This window comes from Pantherophis guttatus, chromosome 3, assembly GCF_059756535.1.
Source record: "Pantherophis guttatus breed Tessera chromosome 3, ASM5975653v1, whole genome shotgun sequence".
In the NCBI taxonomy this organism is placed as follows: domain Eukaryota; kingdom Metazoa; phylum Chordata; class Lepidosauria; order Squamata; family Colubridae; genus Pantherophis; species Pantherophis guttatus.
In genome coordinates this window covers 46,162,340-46,184,583 of record NC_142065.1, presented here as the reverse complement: position 1 = coordinate 46,184,583, position 22,244 = coordinate 46,162,340, and the positions used below count along the sequence as shown (strand labels likewise).

The 22,244-nt window shown below is 37.5% G+C and overlaps 1 protein-coding gene across 4 annotated transcripts in view; it reads left to right on the top strand.

Moving 5' to 3' along the window:
- TMCC2 (transmembrane and coiled-coil domain family 2) overlaps nt 1–22,244 on the top strand; it is a 103,685-nt gene that overhangs the window by 67,409 nt on the left and 14,032 nt on the right. For 3 of the 4 annotated variants that reach the window (XM_060689752.2, XM_060689754.2, XM_034414434.3), the window contains one exon: nt 21,115–22,049. In XM_060689752.2, coding sequence (XP_060545735.1) covers nt 21,115–22,049 — 935 coding nt within the window. Of the gene's footprint in view, nt 1–5,248; nt 6,191–21,114; nt 22,050–22,244 lie in introns of those variants that run through there. The other variant, XM_034414431.3, reaches the window with a different exon arrangement.

Below are 22,244 nucleotides of genomic sequence, written 5' to 3'. Positions count from 1 at the left end.
GAGCCCAGAGAGCCATGCCGATTTCGCCCTACACCACAGACAAGATCGAATACCAACGCACACAAAAAGAAGAAAAGAACCGTCGCCACCACCAGAACCCCAAAAACCGAGCCAGAGACCGACTCATCTGAGGAGGAGCGGATCGAGAGAGCTGAAAGGGAGAGAACCTTCCACGACGCCACCAAAGAAGAAATGAGCAACGCGCATGTGCGAAACTACGTAGACGACCCAGAAGGACTTGAACTGGCCAGAGAACCGCGCAGACTCATTGCAAGCATCCCAATGCCGTTCTGTAATTTCCTGCACTTGAGAGATCACGGACTGCCCCAGGTTGTAAGTAATGGACAGAATAATGTAGGTAACTTACCCAGTGACTTCCCAAAACTTAGAATTGATGGCATTAATTTACAAGAGTGGTATCAACAGCTTCAGGTTATTTTCATGAAAGAAAATTTACTATTCTTTATAACTAGCCCTCCAAGAAGACCTTGGACTTTAAAAATAGATTGTTTACATCATAGAGCATTTTTCATAATAATATCTAGCGTGTCTCCTGCAATGTATCATAGCATCAAACCAAACCTAACTGTATCAGAAATAATTCAATGCATGTTTAATCTATTTCACAGCGATAGCGTAGCTACAACCACAAGAATGTCTAAGGATTTCTTTTCCTCTAGAGTAAAACCAGGGGTTTCTATAAGTGAGCATTTGATAAATCTAAACAAAATAAGAGCTGAGCTACAATTGAGGGGGGAAGTGATTTCAGATCAAACAATGAAAAGTGTTATTATCAATTCACTTGATCCATCATGGGATAGCTTTATGTCACACTTAGATACCATTAATTTGGGATATTTATCCATAGAAAGTCTATCTAACAAATTGATAGCAGAAGACAATTCAAGAAAAAATCGATCCAGTAACCAAACAGACCACAAACCTTTTAGGAAAGTAGTCTTTCAAGATAAACATAATGAGGCCTTTAGATGCTACAATTGTGGATCCAGGGAACATAGTAGAAGAGACTGTCCCAAAGTCTCAAGAGAGAGACATAGGCCAGAATATAGGAGCAAATATAATTACAGACAATCTTCCACAGATAGACACAAATATAGAAGTCCACCAAATTACAAAGAAGGTAGAGGGGGTAGAGAAAATTCAAAAGAGAGGAAATCTGGGTCACTGAATGGGCTAAATAAACAAGACAGCACCAGAACACAGCAGGATGAGAATAACAATTGGCTTATTGATTCTGGTGCAACAAATCACACCACCAACAACAAAAGTATATTATCTTCATTTATAGAAGATAAGTTTGTGATAAAGGTAGCTAATCAAGAAAAGGTTCAAGTACTAGGCAAAGGAAATGTGACCTTGCCTGGTCTAGGGAAAATAGAGGGGGTATTATTAATCCCAGAAATACCTCACAACATACTAAGTGCCATAAAATTAAGCAGAGAATCTGATATCAATATAGTTTTCTCAAAAGGGAAAGCAACTATAGAAAAGAACAAAACAAATGTAGGTACTGTAATGATAAAAGGAGGTCTACCCTATCTGATAACTAAAGAAAGATGTTTACATAACATTGATTCAAATATGGAAGATTGTATTGAAGCAGATGATGAAAATGTCAGTAACAGTGACAATGATGAGTGTAGAATAACTCATGATCACAAAAATACATACAAGGAAAAGAAACCAAAAATAGGTAAACCAATTCATGATGAGTGTGCTCACATCTTACACAGGAAGTTAGGACATGCAAGCTTTCCTGTAGTACAAAAAATGACTGAACACGCAGAAGGTGTCAAAATAAAAAATTGTGAAAATTATTTGGAATGCTCAGTATGTAAATCCACCAAACTAAAAACCAGTCCCAGACCAAAAAAATCTAACAGATCAACTAACAATATTTTTGATTTGGTACATATGGACTTAGTTGGTCCATTAAGTCCCTCAATTACCTATAGAAAACGTTACTTCCTAACAATAGTGGATGACTACAGCCGATATGGTTTTGTTTACACATTAAAGCACAAGGATGAAACATTTCAGAAATTTAAGGAATTCTACAAACGTATAGAAACACAACATAATATCAGAATAAAGCAAATTATGACAGATAGGGGATGTGAGTTCATGTCTAAAGAATTCTCCCAATGGTTAAAGGATAGAGGAATGTTACATTTCACGTCCAATCCTTTTTCTGCATTTCAAAATGGAGTTGCAGAGAGGAAAAATTCCACACTACAAACCATGATTAGGTGTACATTAGAGGATGCTGGTTTAGGCAAACAATTTTGGTCAGAGGCATTACATTATTCGAATTACACTCAAAATAGAACCTGGTCCAGTATTGTGAATAAGACACCATATGAGGTGATGTACAATAGAAAACCCAAATTATCACACATGCACATATTTGGAGTCACTGCAGACGTACACATACCTAAACAATTGAGGAGAAAGGGAGAAAACGTATCCAGGAGATTAAGATTCATGGGATACGAAACTGGAACCAAAGGGTACAGATTTATTGATAGTAATAACAAATTTATAGTATCCAGAACAGCTGTGTTCCATGAACAGGCCAATTGGTCAAAATTGCACCTTAATGAAATATTTCCTAATAAATGTAAAGATACGATATCTTGCGAGGAAGGAACAACAGAAAATCAAAATATTAACAAAAGTAAGAACAAAACCAAAACTTGGACTAATAGTCAGCATAAAATAAAGACAGACACATTAACAAAAAAGGAAGCTAGATATTTGCATGATAATCATAGCAAGCCTGAAAGAACTATTAGAAACAATAGAAACCAAATACCAAATAAATACAAAGATTACATAATGCATATGAATGGAGAACAAATAACACCTAATACATATGAAGAAGTATTGAAACTTCCACATGAAGAAAGAGAAAAATGGGAACTAGCTATGGAAAAAGAGATGGAAAGTTTACAAGGATTAAATGTATTCACACCTGCGATCGCACCTAAGGATAAAACAATTATAGGTACCAGGTGGATTTATAAAATTAAGAACTTAGAAGGAGGCAATACCTTATACAAGGCTAGACTAGTTGCACAAGGCTATGCACAAAAATATCCAGAAGACTATACTGATACATATTCACCCACAGTGAGAACAGAGAGTGTCAAAACAGCCCTTGTAGTAGCATCTGCACTCAATCTGGACGTATTCCAATATGACATACAGACCGCATACTTACATGCAAAATTAGATAAGGAAATATATGTAAGAGCACCACACAGTCAATACACTAATAAGAACGAAATTTGGTTATTAAATAAGAGTCTGTACGGATTAAAGCAATCCGGCAAAAGATGGTACGATTGCTTGGTAAAAGTACTTAAGACCATGGATTTCAACGCCACCACTGCTGATAATTGTTTCTTTGTAAAAAAGAGTAATGATCATATTGAATTTGTATTAATTTACGTGGACGATATTTTATACATTGGAAAGCATAAAGAGAGCAGGGAAATCTTTGTAAATAAGTTAAATGAACACTTCTCACTGAAATCTCTGGGTAAAGTGAATAAATACCTTGGTGTGCAAATTAACAAAACTAAAAGGGGATTCAAACTTACACAGAAAGATAAAATCATCGAACTCCTAAACAAATGTAACTTAAATAATGCCAAAACCTGTGACACCCCTATGCAAACTGATTTTCTTAGAAACACTGATGAATCTTCCCCTGAGTTTAAAGACAACACATTTTACAGATCAGTTATAGGTTCACTCCTTTATATATCTAATTGGACTAGGCCAGATATTGCATTACCTCTCAATCTATTGTCAAGATATGTTAGTAAACCAACCTTGTATCATTGGGAAGCTGTCAAAAGAATTCTAAGATATCTGAAGGGTACATTAGATTTTTGTTTAATGTTGGAACCCAATAATGACAGAGAACCAAAAATTACTTGTTATGCTGATGCAGATTGGGCTGGTGATACATCATGCAGAAAGAGTACTTCTGGTTATGTTTTTCTATTGAATGATTGTCCAGTTTACTGGTATACTGGTAAACAAGAACTAGTAGCCACTTCTACTACAGAAGCGGAATATGTTTGTTTGTCCAAGGCTGCAAATAACCTTGTATGGTTCAATGATCTGATCACTGATGTTTGGAAGAAACCCACTTTACCATTTATTATGCATGAAGACAATAAAGCGGCCATTGAAATATCCAGATCCGATGCAATTGGACAAAGGTCCAGGCATATTGATATAAAGTTTAAGCATGTGAGACAACTGTCTCAAGACGGATTCATTAAAGCAATACATTGCGATACTTCTGAACAATTAGCTGACATATTAACAAAACCCTTACCTTCTAAACAACACAAATATTTAACTTCTAAATTATATGTATTATATTGTCCTGAATCAGAATGTAATTGGTGTTGTGTAACGAACCGGCATTTAGAGGGGGATTTGTCAGATGTAAATGCCTTATTCTCCAATGTGTAAATAATGTATATATGGAACATCAGAGGTTAACTTATTCTTTGGACTTTAATGTATTCATAACTTACCACTCCCATTCCTAGCTCCACCCCTTGTATATATAAGGAGCCACCCTCACCATTCTCGTTGCTTCTACCTTGAATATTCAGTGAATATAGAATGCCTATCATAATTAAAAAGAAATATATTTAAAGCTCTAACTCCTATTATCTTTATTGAGTCTGATCCTGAAAATATTGCAACAAAATATTTATTAATACATATATTGAACAGTGTGCCCGCTCTCCTTTTTGGATGTACTGCTTGTTGATAGAAAGGTTGGTTCTTAATAAAAAGTGTATTTGGGTATCAGGATGTGCACATCTCCCTACTTAAATAGCCTCCAAGACACTGATCTACATTCTAGATGAGGGCTGTCAAACTCCCGGCCCACAGGCTGGATGCGTCATGCACTGGCCACCCCCACACCCAGTTTAGTGAAGGGGGAAAAAGCCCTGAAATGTCATGTGATGACACCATGACAACATGAGTTTGACACCCCTGTTCTAGATATTGCTCAAAATTATAATTTTGCATCTTATTGGGGAAAAATAATGTTTTCATAATGATGATAGGTAGCAATTTGAATTCTGAGAATGTACTTCCTTGAGGGTATTGACAATGGAATATTAACAATTTTTAAATTAATGTATTCTCAGAATATATTGTATGGTCATAGAATGTATGTTAACCAAAAGCGATTATTGTATGTTTGATAGTCAGAGTTTGTTGCTTCAACTTGATTTGCTAGTGTGGAAAAAGCATTTCAGTTCTCTTTGGTTATACCTGGTATCCAAAGAAACTTTGGAAACTAATGCTAGGAGTCTACGGTCATATGAATCTTTGGTTGAGACAATTTTTACTTGCATGGATACCTAGTAAATTATTTGAAAAGTTTTTCAGACTATAGTTTTATTAGGATGTAAGTCTAGTTGAGTTCAGTGTTACTCACTGCAGATAAACAATTGGATTATCAGTAATGCAAGAGCCAGATCTTCCACTACAGACAAAAGTTTAAATACTCTAAAGCCAGAGTACTTTGTTCAAATAATTGCATTTAACATGCTATCTTTGTAGTGATTGCCATAAATAAATAAACGGATTAATTTATTTTATCAATTTATGAATTCCTCCCTTGAAAGACGATCCAAATTCAGACCTAAGTTGTGGTGATGTTTGTCCTCTGAAGGCACTTGAGAGAGAAGAGAGAGGGCAGAGACTAAATAGAAGGACTGAGGGGCCCCTCTTTCTCCTGAGAGTTGTGTGTTCTTTTTGCCTTTGAGTTCATGCTGTTCTTCTCAGTATTAGCCAGAGCTTATTGTACTGGCTGTTGATTCAGAGCTTGAGCTTCCAGAGACAGCCTCACCTCACATGCCTTCCTTTTTTCTTTTCTTCTATTAAATGCTTTGCATGCCCCCCACCAAAATGTAGCTTTCCAGCCCTTAACTCAGTTTATGTCAGGAGGCTGGTCTCATACCCTTTGCAGTTTGTTGACAGAAAATTTGGTTCTTGATGAAGAGTTTCCCTGTGCAACAATTGCACCAAGAGTTTATAACTAAAGCTGCTCCTCATGCCACATTCCTGTGATTCCTGTGCTGGGAAAAAGATACTGCTGCTCAACTCTTTCCTTGGAGTCTTTGTAAGTACAATCTTCTTCCTTCTGCGCCTGGGTAAGGCAAAGTGCTTCTTGGGCATGAACTCTTCTTCCAAAGGAGAAGCATAGTTTAAGTCATCCTTAAGTATAATGAGGAAGCAAGTGAGAGAATAAGGCTCGGTAAGATTATGTGGTCCCATGATAAATGAGGAGCCATGTTTGGGGAAGAGCATCATGAGGGACCATAATAAAATTCATCAAAGGTATGGTCTTGGATCCAAGGATGTCATTTTCTCTGTTTTGGCAAAGAAGCAAACTTGTTGTCTCCCTGCATGACATTTCATTTTCTTATTATATTAAAAAATATGAGAGAGATGCCAGCTATTGTGATTTAATTAGTGAACGTTGAACAGAAGTACTACTTTTAATTGGCAGTGTCTAGGAAAATATGTATGGCTATGAGAATAATTTTCTTATGAGAAAATTGTTTCAGCCTTGTTCTAATCCTAGTCTAAATTTTATTCACTGTGGACTTTTTCTTCCCAAAGTTTATTAATCTATATTCTGCTAGACTTATTCAATGCATGGAAGTTCCTATCTTTTGTTTGATTATACATTCTGCAACATTTTGTAACTGACTTATTAAATGGGCCCAAAGGCCACCTGTTTAACTTCCTTCCTTCCTTCCTTCCTTCCTTCCTTCCTTCCTTCCTTCCTTCCTTCCTTCCTTCCTTCCTCCCTCCCTCCCTCCCTCCCTCCCTCCCTCCCTCCCTTTCTTCCTGGTCATATTGTAGATTGAGGCATATTATAACAAGTACATATTCTGTATATTAATGTAGTAACAATGACTATGCTGTTTGAAAGATCCAAGAATGGCTGTTAATGTATATTGTACATAGTGTATATTCATGCAGCTGTTATGAACTGGTAGTGTTCTTAATATTCATTATTCTTCTGTATTGGATCATAGACAACAATACAGCAGAATAGAAGGGATACTGTAAGCCCCCACTCCTACCTCACAGAAAACCCTCCACAATTTGTTTCTGATTTAGGGTGAAAAATTCTTTTTGGTTATATGTTGAAGAGTTGGTATTTGGAAACCCTAGTTGATTTAGGCTGATCTGCATTTGTCCCATCATGAAGATGCTCTAGCTACCCTTTGGAGATGGTAGGAATGGAGTATAACAACTCCATCCCATCTTTGATCTGCTGGGAAGGCACTCTCTATTCAGGTGTCTGGCTTTGCTTCAGAAGAGGTATTTTCTACTCTTGTTAGCTGTGGTCCACGTCTTCTGCATCATTCTCTCCTTTGCAAATGCCTCTGTTCTGAGTGACTGGCATGGGTGCTTGTGCTTCCCCACTCCCTTACAGGACTCTACTGTTTACCTTTAACCAACCACTTTGTGGTTGCTGGTTCAAAGCTGTCATGAAAGGCTGAACTTTTGTTTTGTGGTTGTTTACAGGCTCAGTAGGGGAAAGGCGACTGGCTAGCATTCCCTCTCCCTCTCTTCTAATTGCTGAAATTGAGAAGAATCCTATTTAGTTTCAAGTGACAAGAGCCCTAAAATAGTTGCATTTTTAATCAGCGCTCAAAACAGGCCCACAGAAGGGAAAGCAGTTGACGCTTGCTTTCTTGGGATGGATGGGAAGAGAAAAGGCACAGGGATATCCACCACATAAGACTCACGGTTTAATCGGGGTCCAGACAGAACACAATGATGACCAAAGTGAAAGAAAAGATTAAAATCCAGAAAGGGATTTCTTAATGAGACTTCGCTTGCAGCTGATTTACATATGGGGGGGTCAAGTATCTGAGAGCTGCCACTGCTATCTTGGTATTTTTCCTGGGGAAAAAAGATGTTAGGGAAAATATTAAACCACCCTTTTATAGTTTATTTTAAGAAAAAATATACATAATCTGATTTGCTTAAAGTCATGCCTTGAGTATTACATGTAAAAGTGTGGTTTATTCATACATTTAAATGTGTTCTGATTTGGCCATACATTTTCAATTAAAATGATTTAATTATAATAATCAGAGCTCTTAGAATTCAATTGAATTCAGTACAACTGGGAGGAGGACTTCATTCCTTTGTGTGTTCCTTGAGCACTAAGAGAGATAATGTTCTTGTTTCTAGCCAATATTTCTAGTTTCTGGCAAACTAGCAGAAGGACATGTCTGTTTCTGCAAAAGTGAATAAGATAGCACCCATGCAAGGAAACCACTGGCTATTTCCTTCAGTTGTGAAGGAGTCAGAGTTCATAAGAAGTACAGTAATCCTGCATAGAAATGTGTGCCTTGATATCAGAAGTCATTTTGGGAGGAGCTGAAGTTTCAATATCTGAATATCGTTCTTGGCTATTTTACATAAGGTGCTATAAGAAAACATTTCATCTTCTTTTTTCCCCCTGTTCTTTGGAGAAAAGACAGGACTTGGAATGGAAATAGGGAACATTGGTTCTTTTTCTGGTCCCCCCCCCCTTTTCCTTCCCCAGGGATTTCATACCTTTGTCTCTTTGTACCTCTGAATACATATTATGAGCAGCATTCAGAAGGGGCACTTTGCAAAATACATTGGCATGAGTGCAGACACATTCCTCAGAAAGTTCACTGTAGATGATTTGAAGGCTTTCCCAGTTGTCCCTGTTTGTCTCAATGTATCTATGTATGTGCAGAAAATGTTTCTGATGGAACTAGTGAAGCAGATATGGATGCAGACAGCAGGGGAAAATCTTTGAAGTCTTCTTGCAGAAGCTGTTATTTGTGGAGGGCTGAGGGTTGAAATAATGTTTATATTTTACACCACCTTAGGAATGTTTTTAAAGTGCAATAACAGTTTAATTTATAGCCATTTCATTTTTTTATTGCCTCTTGGTTCTCTTCTATTTACAAAAAAATTAACATGAGAAAGGAGACAGAATAATTGCATAATGATTTGTGGTTTGAAGGTGATACTACAAACGTCATTTGGGAGTGCTCCGAGCCTGACTTTGATTGCAGAGAAATAAGAAAAGAAACTAAGAAACCAAAGAGGATTATGCAGATGATACATATTTATCTTTCCTAAATTGAAAAATGCATATATTTAAAGAGTTGAACTGATTTGGAGCTCTTGATAGGAATAGAATAGAATAGAATAGAATAGAATAGAATAGAATAGAATAGAATAGAATAGAATGTAGAGTAGAGTAGAGTAGAGTAGAGTAGAGTAGAGTAGAGTAGAGTAGAGTAGAGTAGAATAGGAATATAGAGTAGATTAGAGTAGAGTAGAATAGAATAGAATAGAATAGAATAGAATAGAATAGAATAGAATAGAATAGAATAGAATAGAATAGAATAGAATAGAATTTTTTATTGGCCAAGTGTGATTGGACACACATGGAATTTGTCTTGGTGCATATGCTCTCAATGTACATAAAAGAAAAGATATGTTCATCAAGAATCATAAGGTACAACACTTAAAGATAATCATAGGGTACAAATAAGCAATCAGGAAACACTATCATTATAAATCGTAAGGATACAAGCAACAAAGTTATAGTCATACAGTCATAAATGGGAGGAGATGGGTGATGGGAACGATGAGAAGATTAATAGTGGTGCAGATTTAGTAAATAGTTTGACAGTGTTGAGGGAATTATTTGTTTAGCAGAGTGATGGCATTTGGGAAAAAACTGTTCTTGTGTCTAGTTGTTCTGGTGTGCAGTGCTCTATAGTGTCGTTTTTGAGGGTTTATGTTCACGAAGTGAGGGGTCTGTAAATATTTTCACAGCCCTTTTTTTGACTAGTGCAGTATATAGGTTCTCACTGGAAGGCAGGTTGGTAGCAATTATTTTTTCTGCAATTCTAATTAATCATTAACCATTAGCACCAGCATTAGCAACTGATACAGCTACAGCTATGGACTAAATACAGAGGCATACAGCAAGTGAGCATCCTTAATCCCAAACAGCCATTTTTCTGTTGCCCTAAAATTATTCTGTGCTGTCTTTTTTGTTCTCAGATTATAGATACAGTATCTTGTTTGTTTGACTTATATATTGCCAAAATCATACATTTCATGCATATTCTGATATCAATTTGATGTATCATTGAACTTTGACATACAATCTATTAATTTGGATGAATGGAATCTGAATTCTGAGTTTCTTTTGAAGTTGAAAAGTTAGGCCTGTCTCTTCAAAAATGGATTAAAGCACTCTTTAAAAATGATTATCATGTAGTAAAATTGTTTTATATATGTAGGGTTCTCATTTCTTTTTTCCCCTGTGATTTCAAGCAGGAAATAGATACTGCCCAAAGGAATACTGCCCTGAAGGAATATGTCAGTATGACATTAAACATAACTAGGTTTGCAAAAGATCAGTAAGAATTCTCTCTGAAATTGTCAAGGACAACACTATCCTGATCCAGGTAGGAAATAAGCTGCCTTACAGAGCAGATGCTGCTTTGACACATTTATTTATAGCCCAGCTTTCATATTTTTTATAAATAACTCAAGGCAAAGAACATACAATATCAGAATAGCATAGCAGAATGACAGAATTGGAAGGGACCTTGGAGGTCTTCTAGTCCAACTCCCTACTCAAGCAAGCAACCCCCTATTTCAGATAAATCATTGTCCAATCTCTTCTTAAAAGCCTCCCGTGTTAAAGCACCCACAACTTCTGGAGGCAAGTCATTCCACTGATTAATTGTTCTAACTGTCAGAAAATTTCTCCTTAATTCTACGTTGGTTCTCTCCTTCGTTAGTTTCCATCCACTGCTTTTTGGTCTCTCTTCAGATGCTTTGGAGAATAGAATAATACTCCTTCTCCCTCATATTTTCTCTACAACAACAACCCTATGAAGGTTTCCCTTTCCAAACCTCCTGTCTCCCACATGATACTGTCTTGGAAATGGAGGAGTTGAATTGCAAGAGGATACCAGATTGCTTAGAGACAAATTCAGAATCCATCTGAACATTCAGCCATGTGTTTCTACAAGTTGGCATCTTTTACTTCTGAGCTTCCTGCCTTGTGGCAATGGAACTCTGTGGCTCTATAATTTCTATTATGGGTCTGAAACTTCATAAAAGCACTTACATTTTTGCATGTAATGCTGTAATTGTCCTAATGTCAGTATTACTAATTCCGTTTTATTTTAATCATTCTATTTTGGTGTGAGTCTGCATTGCAGTAGCAATAGTTGCACTAGAAGTTTTACATTCGTGTTTCATTCTTTCAAACTATGGATCATTTTTTGCCTCCCACATGATCAAAGGAGCCCAATGGCTTTCTATTTTAAAAAACTGAGAATTTCCTTGAACAAAGCCTTTTCCCCCGCACAATAATGAAAATTTTGCTAATCTTCTCACAAGTCTATTATGTAGGCATTTCGGATTGATTAGAACTGTGGCATGACTTTATCCTTTTTATTGCTTTTGACACCAGCACAGATCTTTTATTGCAAAGCACAATTAACAAAATATTTTTCTTTGGGGGGAGCGGTTGCTGCAAATTTGTCTCAAAATCAGGAACTGGGTTTTTGCAAGTAATACATTCAATGTAAATGAGTTTAGGAAATGAACCTAAAGGGTTGAAGGCTCAGCATGAGCTTCAGCTACCAGAGATTATCAGTTTCCATTTGTCTGGAAATTACTGTCTTTTGAAAAATGACAAGTTTGTTTTTACTTCTCTCTAGTCTAACCCATTGTAGGGTCTAAACCCATAATGGGCTCTTGAGAAGGCTTCATCTTATTTTGCAATTTCAACTGCACACCCTTATGACGTTACTTGGAATGTGCTGATCCTCTGACAGTCTAACTGATACAGTCAGTGTAACAGATAGTACAAGACTGATTGGGGGGGGGCATATCAGCTTTTAAGAGTCAAAATATATCAATCATCCTTGGAAGGAATGCATTTGTTTCCTCTTCTAAAATGGATTCCTGGTTTCAAATGAATTTGATGATTTCATAAAATGTTTGTTTTAATGAATTGTTTAACAAAAGACTTGAAGTTTTGTATTAATGAGCTACAAACTGAATATTATATCCCAGAATTCATTTGAATTCATATGGTTGTCTGCTAGCTTCTGGCTGGTCTATCCATTCTGCTTTCTATTTCTATTTTGAATTTTAATAATCCATTATCCTTTTAATTTCTCACTAGTAGCTTCATGGGAAGCTTGTAGATGATACATAAAAGACTGGACCAACCATTTTAATAAATAAAATTTCAGTCAGCAAGATACTAGTTGTTATCATTTTTTTCCCCTTGGAATTCATATTGACTTCTGGACAAGTCCCTGCAGTTTTCCTGGCAAGATTTTTCAGAAGTGGTTCACCATTGTTTCCTTCCTAGGGCTGCAAAAGAGTGTTTGGCTCAAGTCATCCAAATGATTTTGTGCTAAGGGTGGGATTAGAACTCGTGGTTTCCCAGTTTTTAGCTTGATGCATTAACTAGAAACCAAACTGGCTCTTATATTCTTTAATTAACATAATTGTCAATATTTTGTTTTATGTAGAAGTAAATAGGACTAATATTCCTTTGGTATAATTGTTAACCATTGTAAGCTTAAGTAGTCATGGAAACCTATGCTAAATACTGGAATTAATTTTAGCTTTATGTATGTAATGAAACAATACTGTGTCAGCACTGTGAAATCATGCTGCAGTAGAAGCACAACTCATTACAAAGTTGCTCTTTTATCTGACTACCCCTGTGCTAATTTATAACCCGTATTTTTACAGGTATTATCTTTATGGGATCTATAGGAACCTAATTTATAATTTATAAATGTTCTATTGGGTAAAGGTTAGGGTAGACTAAACAATTTCTGAACATATATTATTCTCTGGTTTTACCTATACATTCCCACCTTCTTAGAATGAATTTATGCAAATATTTTGTTTTTAATTGAACATGAAAAACCAATTAAGCCAGATATTTAGACTGGATTTGGTATTTTTATCCACCTATTCAGTCCTTTCCAATGACCTGGAATAGGAAGATATTTTTTGACAACAATAATATAGTATCTATTAGGTAACATGGGAAAACTGTTAATTGACTCAATGGACAAGTTTGTGCAGAGGCATTTATAAAAGCCCCTAGAATTGTTAGGAATATTTCTTTTCCACTGTCAGTTAGGAGAACTGAGGGCTCTTATCACCTTATAGGATCAAGATAGTTAAATAGCTACATTGCAATTTTATTACTTTTCAATTAAATTAATATTTGCAATATAACAATCCACACTGAAGTGTTCTTCAGTATCAAAGATTATGATGTTTAAAAATAGAGGCACTATCCTAACACATATGTGCATACAGCATGCATACAATTGCTCATCCTTCTGTCAGAAATTGCCATTGGTCGAGATACTGATATGAGTTGTAGTCCAGTATAACTGGAAGACTCAGATTGGAGGAAATGGAAATACCCATTCTTCTTTTATGCAGTTCCTTTCCTAATTTTGCTCTCTTCAATAATGTGATTCTTCCTTTGAATGGCTTTTTCTCTCTAAATTCTCCTCATAAATTGTACTTTTCCATGTTCCCCATGCCCTCCTGGGAAAGGAAAAATCAAAAGAAACCCTGAATGCTTTGTCTCCTGCTTTATCAGAGAATGAATACATGCTGGGGATCTCTAAGTTGTTACCTAGCAACCCTATCCATTATACACCAATATCCTTTCCTTATGCTCCCCCCCCACTTAAAATTTCTGTAAGCCTCTCCTTTTCAGTTTCACTGTTTTCATTTTTTCAGATCTTGTCATGATCCGAGAGAATTATAGTTCCCCATAATTCTTTCCTTTCCCCCCAAGCAAAACTACTGTTTGCCCTTCCTGTTCTTATTTTCAATGGCCCACTGTTACTAGTCCGACAGAACCTATATTTGCTCCAAAATTGATACGATTTAGATCAATTTTTTGGATTTGCTCAGAAAAAAAATTTATCTGAGTTAATGTATTTTTTTCCCAACCAAATGGTTTACCAATTAATTGTTTCTGATAACACTGCATCAGGGAAGATGATTAAAAGTATAGTCGGGGGGGGGGAATTCTGGGAAGGAGATATGACTGATATTTGAGCCATGCCTGTATCAGGTCACATCTTTTGACAGAGTGCCATAGTCTATGGCAGTGATGGCTAACCTTTTCCGGACCGAGTGCCCAAAGTGCAAGTGCACATCTGAACCCCCAAAATGCAATGTCTATGCCCCCCCACATGTGCCCACCACTGCATGCGCACGCACCCTGCATACACCCCACCCACCATGCATGCGCACATGACCCCACACACATGTGTGGCAGAGACCCAACAACCAGCTGGCTGGTGGGAGGCATATGCATGCGCAGCAGAGCTGAACTGGGGCAGGGGTGAAATTCAGCCGGTTCTATCTGGCTCAGGCGAACCGGTAGCAGCAGCTGCAGGAGGCTCTGCCCACCCAAGCGGATGTCATGACATTGCTTTTTTGCGATGTTTTTAAGCCTCTACGCATGCACACATTTGGGAACTGGTAGGGAAGATAAGTGAATTTCACCCCTAAACTGGGGCGACAGCTCACGTGCCCACATGCCATAGGTTTGCCATCACAGGTCTATGGAAATAAATAGAAAGAACTTTGTTGCCATCTTCCCTGGCAGAAAAATGAACTGCATCTCTCAGTATTCTTTCCAATCAGCACTGAAGGCTGTGACTTCTCAGAATTTCAGTGTTAGGGTTCTAAAGCATAATCTCTGTACAGAGTGAAGTTGATGAACAGGAAGCCACAGTCCTAGGCTGGAGAAGTTTATTATGCCAACATGGGTTGGCTGCCTTCAAAACCAATCGAAAGAATGGGTACTGACTCAGAAAGGAAGGAAGAAAAATACTAGAATTTAAACTGTGACATAAATCACACAGTCTATGTATCTGTATCAGTGGTGGGTTGTTACCGGTTCTCCCCGGATTGGGTGAACTTGTGGCAGCGGTGGGAGGCTCCGCCCACCTGCCCGGACGCTTCTGCGCATGCACATGCAAGAGCGCGCCCGCCAACGAGCGAACCAGTAGCGACAGGTTTTGAAACCTGCCCCTGATCTGTATAAAGCTTTAACATGTATATAGCTATGTATTGCAGGGAACAAATACAGAATATGATGTCTATACGGCTTAATTCTTGTCTGCAATAACACAGTTAATTTAGCCAGTAGCGTCTGGAACCTGCTGCTGAATAAGCTAATTCCTGAATAATAGGTGCTTGGTGGGCCAAGACTGAGTCTGAAAAAAGCTTGAGGATCTTTGCTTGTTTTGCTTTCCTTTCCTTGTGAAATCAAATGTCTCTTCTCCCTTCCAATCCTTAAACATTTATCTGAGTTCAAGGCACTGACCTTTCTTAGTTGGGGTTTCTCAGGCAGTTTAACATATGTCTTCTATCAGCAAGCTTGTTGTTCTCATTTTAAATATACTTTCCTTCCTTCAGACATGATTTGTAAGCAAGAAAGCTAGTCAAACAAAACATTATTCATCAATAGTTTCCATCTTCTAAAAGTTCACTTCTACTTTTATTTCCCCTTTTAGAAAACACTCTAGAGAAAGTAGTAGGGGACTAGAGAGAAAATTTTGGTCTTGAATAGGCCAAGAATAATTTTACACACTTAACTGGCAGAGGAAGCAAGATTTTGAAGATTTGTTTTAATGGTGGGGATGGTTAATGCTAAAAAAAAAAAAAAAGAATTATTTTGATAATTTTTTTAGCTGAACAGTTTTATAGACCACGACTGATCTTTTGAAATATGAGAATATAGTAGTCAGTACCAGGGGTGAAATCCAGCAAGTTCTGACAGGTTCTGGAGAACTGTTAGCAGAAATTTTGAGCAGTTTGGAGAACCTGAAAATACCACCTCTGGCTGGCCCCAGAGTGGGGTGGGAATGGAGATTTTGCAATATCCTTCCCCTGGTGTGGGGTGGGAATGGAGGTTTTGCAGTATCCTTCCCCTGCCACGCCCACCAAGCCATGCCCACCAAGCCATATCATGCTTACCAAGCCACGCCCACAGAACCGGTAGTAAAAAAAAAATGGATTTTACCACTGAGTTATACTTAGTCTGCTATCAACCCCGTGCCCAGTCCCACTTGATAATGATCCATCTAGTGTGTTGTATATTTTCCAGTTTTCAAAGGTAATTCCACTGCTGTTGATCAAAACTAACATCATCCATACATTAATACCTGCTTACAATTGTACATTTCTAACTTAGATATAGTGAACTAATACTCAAACTGGATTAAAATCAAGTACTGGATGGGGTGGGGTATGCATCTTTGAATTTCTAAACTCTAGATTTATAATTATGTCTTATTAAACATATAATTATGTTTTAGTAGGTCTCATCTAAATCTCCTGGATTTAGTGAGTTTTGCCCATTACAGGAATATACCAAGAAGGTACAGGTTAATTTAAAAATTATTAAAATAATTTCATCTATTATATAGCTAGGCTTCCTTCTGTTGTCATAAATACGTTCTGTCTGGGAATCTGACATAATTGCTTTAAAGACTTGTATTTCCTCCTCCCATTTCCTCTTTCTCTCTCTTAAATCATACTTCTATTGAGGAAATCAAAAGAACTGGCTGTATAGTTGCCTAAAATTGATATTTGATATTATTCTTTGGGCAAGGTTGTTGGAGACTAATTAGTGCCTTTATCTCTCTTTGAAGGCGGAATCAGATGTAGCATGGGGAATATATGGTTAACTTATCCTTGAGTTATGTAAATGGTTTTCCCAGACATTGTAGAGGGTTGGACTAGAAGATACTTGTGCTCCTGTCCAGCTCCACAGTTGTATGCTTTTCTTCACATACATGCTTTACAAAACTTAAAGCAAATTCTTATATTGTTTAGAATAGTAGCATTAGGAAAGAGAATGATAACTCATTGCTTCCATATGCAGACTCTTTCTCCCCTTCGTATGTATGAAGTCGAACGAAGCCACTCAGCAGGAGAAAGACAAGTATCTTCATCAGATCTTCAAAGCTATTATCAGCTTTAGGATGAGCCAGATAATAAAATGGTCAGTGAAATAGATTAATTCATCCTCTTAGATTCAACCTCTGATTAATATTGGAGCCCTATATATCTATGAATGTTATAAAATGATAATTGACAGGGGAAATAAAACATTCTAATTATGGGTTTCCTATTTTGATGATTATTTTAATTCTGGGACACGGCTACGTTGATTTATAAATCTCTGGATGGTTTTTCAAATCTTAACAGCTCAACCCTTTCAAAATTGTTTAACAAATACATTGCAGACATTCGTATGTTCACCCCATGCTGTCATAAGGATTACTTCTCTGAATTTATCAGAAAGCTATAGATCAGATCTTATTTCTTTCACAGTTCCCATGTGGTTTGCAGTCTATCTTGTTAAAAAGGAACTGAAGAACTGTATCTTGCCTCTACATTCTCTGTAAACTCTATTTGCACAGTTACTAAAACCAAGTCGGGCAATTTCACTTTGTTACTAAAACCAAGTCGGGCAATTTTATCTTCACCAAACCAAAACAATCTGTTTTTTTTTTTAAAAAAAAAGCTTATTTCCTGTAAATCCAATGCCTGTAAATTGATAAGAGCACAGGAGAAACTTTTCACTCTTTTCTTCATCCTGGAAAACCTCAGAGCAACACAGGGAAGCTAAGAATAGGCCAGCAGCAAAGTTTGTAAAGTCTGCAATTTTTTTTAAAAGTGCTGATATAAGATTGAGGCAAATTTGTGGTTGTTTTGTATGCTGATGAACTGTACTGTATGTGGGTGGGTATTCCCCCCCACCCCCCGCATGCCTCTATAACCCAGCAAAACCTATCAGTAGACGTGTGAGGCACAGATGAGAAAAGTATATAGTAGCTTTTGGAGCTGTTGTATCCTGGTAGTTTTTCATTATCAGGGATTTCCAATTGCTCATAAGCGAGGCTTTGCTATGAGAAAGAAGAAAGTGCTGGAACCAGATAAGCGCTGTAAGGTATGGTGTAAAGGTTGTGTGGCTTGTATACTCCAACCAGTTGTTCCTAGAGAAGAGTTGTCATAAATAGGCATTTCTGGACCATCAACACAATTTGGTTTTCTTATTATCCAAAATCTAGTATTTTTAATATTAAATGGAACCTCACCACTTAACAAGTACTAAAGATACAGCATAAGTTCAGGTTCACCCTGCATGAATATTGAAAGAAAAAAAAACCCCTGTTATAACTATAAAGTAGTGGTGACTATGCAGTAGCAGACAAGCATAGAAACAAGAAAGACAAGACAAGAAATTATATGTTTAAAGATTGTTTTTATTAATTGAAATAGTAATTTGAAGGTTACTCTAGAAGCTAAGAAAGACAGTAATGCTGGGTAACTGGCTGGGTGACAGACAGGCCCTTGGAACAGTATCTAATTGCTTTCTGAGCACCAATATCAAAGGAGCAAAATCTTTTCCAAACTGGTCTGTGTTAATGTGAACTTAGACCTGGACCTTAAAATAAAGTGTTTCGGTATATTAAAAACAGCAGCACATGCTTAATGGATGCTGGTTCTGATGTTCAAAACGGGAGCAGAGGGGTTAATCTCCTATCAAAAAGAATATTTTTTGGGAAATGATTCTTTGGGAGGTTGGACACTTCTGTTTTAGATATACTGAAATAGGAATAATATTTTGTTCTTGGATGCTGTTTTTTTTTTTATCCTGTCATAATTTGTGCCCTGACATCTGACAGCACCTGCATGCTTGTTTAAACAGATAGAAGTATGATTGCATAGTTAAAGAAAAACAAGGTCAGTCTTCTTCATTGTAATCTTTAGGAAGTGTCCTTCAACCCCTTACCTGTTGAGGCTTGTTTTGATTTGATTTTAACAAACATCTCAGTTGCCCTGTTTGTAGAAGATGAACTGATAATGGCCTTTCTTTTCTTATGCTGACAATCTATATATTACTAAGACTCTTGTTGTTATGACTTTAACTGATATATCATAGGACAACAATTTTTGAACCAAGGTGCCTCAAATGAGCTAACTTATGGAATGCGTCCAAAATCTGGGACCCATGACTCTCGAGGGAATGAAATTTGGGGAAATTGTGGCTGTTTCAGTGTTACTGGCTGCTGCTGCACTTCTGGGCTGCTGCTGCGATCACATGATCTTCATTTTCAACAATTGGCAACAGTTTCCCAGCCAGTCTTGCAATCCCTTGGTCCTTCCCCCACCCAGCAGCGCCCACTCACCTGCCTGCTGGTAAGGGGAAAGGGACGGGAAGGGAAGATTTCTGATGCTTCCTGCCAGATTTTCAGAAGGAAATTCAATGAGGAAACTGGTAGGAAATCACTCCTGCTCCCACTACTTTTTTGCCCTTGGTCATTCAGTTTCTCTGTGTAGGTAAGAAAATATTTCTGAAACAATGACCCAATGGGGCACAGGTTATATAGTTATTTATAACAGTTGCAGATCAGTCTTATGTGCATATGGATGTATGAAATTTATCATATAATTTGTGATATAGGAATTAAGTGAAGTAGTCATTGAAGTTACATTTTCATTGGGCCAATTTTCTAATCAAGTGCAAGTAGCATTCATCAGTTACAAATTCCTTGAACCTCAGGTTCAAAAAACTTTGTAAAATGAGGATGAAAAGCCAGTCTGTATACAAATGTACAGTTCTACTAATAATGAATTAGAAGTATTTTGTGTCACCAAGAGTGGCTGATGCAAGTCTTTAAGTGCTCCCCACAACTTCTACTTCCATTATTTTTAAAAGGTTTTATTGATGGCTTCTTAAGGAAGGGTCAGACCACAGCTTCCTTAAAGGATGTCAGGAACACTCCTGCAGCAATGTATTAATTGCTGCACAAATTCACACAGAAGTCACCACCCTGGAAGCATTTACTAACCAAGAGGGACAGGGATAATATTAATAAGCAAGTAGTTATGCTAACAACCCCAATTGCCCTGTCCACTTCCCCAGTTCCAACAGAATCAAACTGCTCTCAGGTAACAGGCTAAGTCCATGCTTTGGGCATCTCTAATGTACATAGTTTATCTGTACATAGTTTGGTACAATGTTTGACCTTATTTCCAGGTTTATGATGTCCCTTACTTGTGAGCAGTTACAAACAATTCCATTTTTAGAGGGCCATAAGTCTAGAGCCCTGAATTCTAGTCTATTAGTCTATAAATAAAATAGGTCAAGATCCTGGGGAAAACTTCATTAATATTTCCAGTGAAGTTGTTGATCCCAATGAGAATCATTAGGGCATTCAGTTTTTGCAGTCAGAGGCAATAAACACATTCACATTTTGCAGGAAAACAGCTATAACTTTTTGTCTAGCAGTAAAAAACTGAAGAGAATGGAAGCTGATGGTCTGAAACTAAAATCACAGTACGTCTTTTAAACCTGAATCTTCCACAAAGTAACTTGCTTGGATTTGCTATGCTAATTGACTCTGTTGTATTACCACAATAGGAAATATTCTATGTTCCTTACTTCCAAGAAAAGAAAAAAAAAACAAATGAAATATAGCATTTAAAATTGTTCTTATCTGATGGGACTTGCAGTTATCTCAATTTTAAGAATTCAAAATATATCAAGAATTTGATAGCAAGAACTTTTATATACATTTATCAATTGGGTGATTAAAAAGCAATTTTTCAGATTAGATGCTTTGATCATATATACTTTAACAGATATTGTTCCTTTTTTAAACTAATTCAACTTTCCCCCAGCTGGTTCCCTCAAAATGTGTTTGAGATTACAATTCTCAACATTCTGGATGTTGCCGTTTTAACACATTTGGAGGGAGCCACTAGGGAAGAGTATTGCAATTATTTTCTCTGCCTCCTTACTATTTCTTCAACTATTCTGTTCAATCACTTTAATGTTTGTTCCAGAGAAAGAAAAATATGCCTCAAAGCTTTACTCTTTTCTTTCTGTGTTCTTTCTTCTCTTCCTGCCTCCTACAACAGTTGGACAAGGGGGATGTGAGCCAACTCAGCCTGCCTTCCAATACAAGCCACAGTGATGCTGAAAGCAACATCTGTCTTGATGTTCCAGATGGCAACCCTGACCCGCAGAGGACGAAAGCTGCCATTGACCATCTGCACCAGAAGATTCTTAAGATCACGGAGCAAATAAAGATTGAGCAGGAGGCTCGAGATGACAATGTAGCTGAATACCTGAAGCTTGCTAATAATGCTGATAAGCAGCAAGCCTCTCGTATCAAGCAGGTCTTTGAGAAGAAGAACCAGAAGTCAGCCCAGACCATTGCCCAGCTGCATAAGAAGCTTGAGCATTACCACAAAAAACTAAAGGAGATTGAACAAAATGGGCCGACACGTCAGCCCAAAGATGTCTTCCGGGACATGCATCAGGGACTCAAGGATGTAGGAGCCAATGTTCGCTCCAGTATTAGTGGTTTTGGTGGTGGTGTGGTAGAGGGGGTCAAGGGTGGGTTGTCAGGCCTTACTCAAGCAACACACACAGCTGTCGTTTCCAAGCCCCGTGAGTTTGCAAGTTTAATACGCAACAAATTTGGCAGTGCAGACAACATTGCCCACTTAAAGGATACTCTGGATGATGGGCACCCAGAAGAGACCTCACGGACTCTGAGTGGCAGCGCTACCCTTGTGTCCAGTCCCAAATATGGAAGCGATGATGAGTGCTCCAGTGCCACTTCTGGCTCAGCAGCTGGTAGCAATTCTGTGGCTGGTCCTGGGGGCTTGGGCAGTCCTAAGTCTAACACCTTGGAAAGTCATCATTATAACTTCGACACCATTGTAGAAGAACTGAGAGATATTAAGGACATTCAATCCCATCTCGAGGACTCCATGGAAGAACTCAAGGCTCAGCTCCAACGAGACTATACATACATGACTCAATGCTTGCAGGAGGAACGATACAGGTAAGATTTGCTAAATGTCTTCCTGGTCCTCACCAAGGGACAATGTTCCTTACTAATTAAAAAATGCCCTTAATTGTTCATTTCTGGTGACAGAATCATAGCAACGGAGAATAATAAGATGTTGTTTGCTGAGCGTGGGAGAGCAATTTAGCTGTAGATCTCATTTTACAGAGAGCATAGATTATATATGCACAT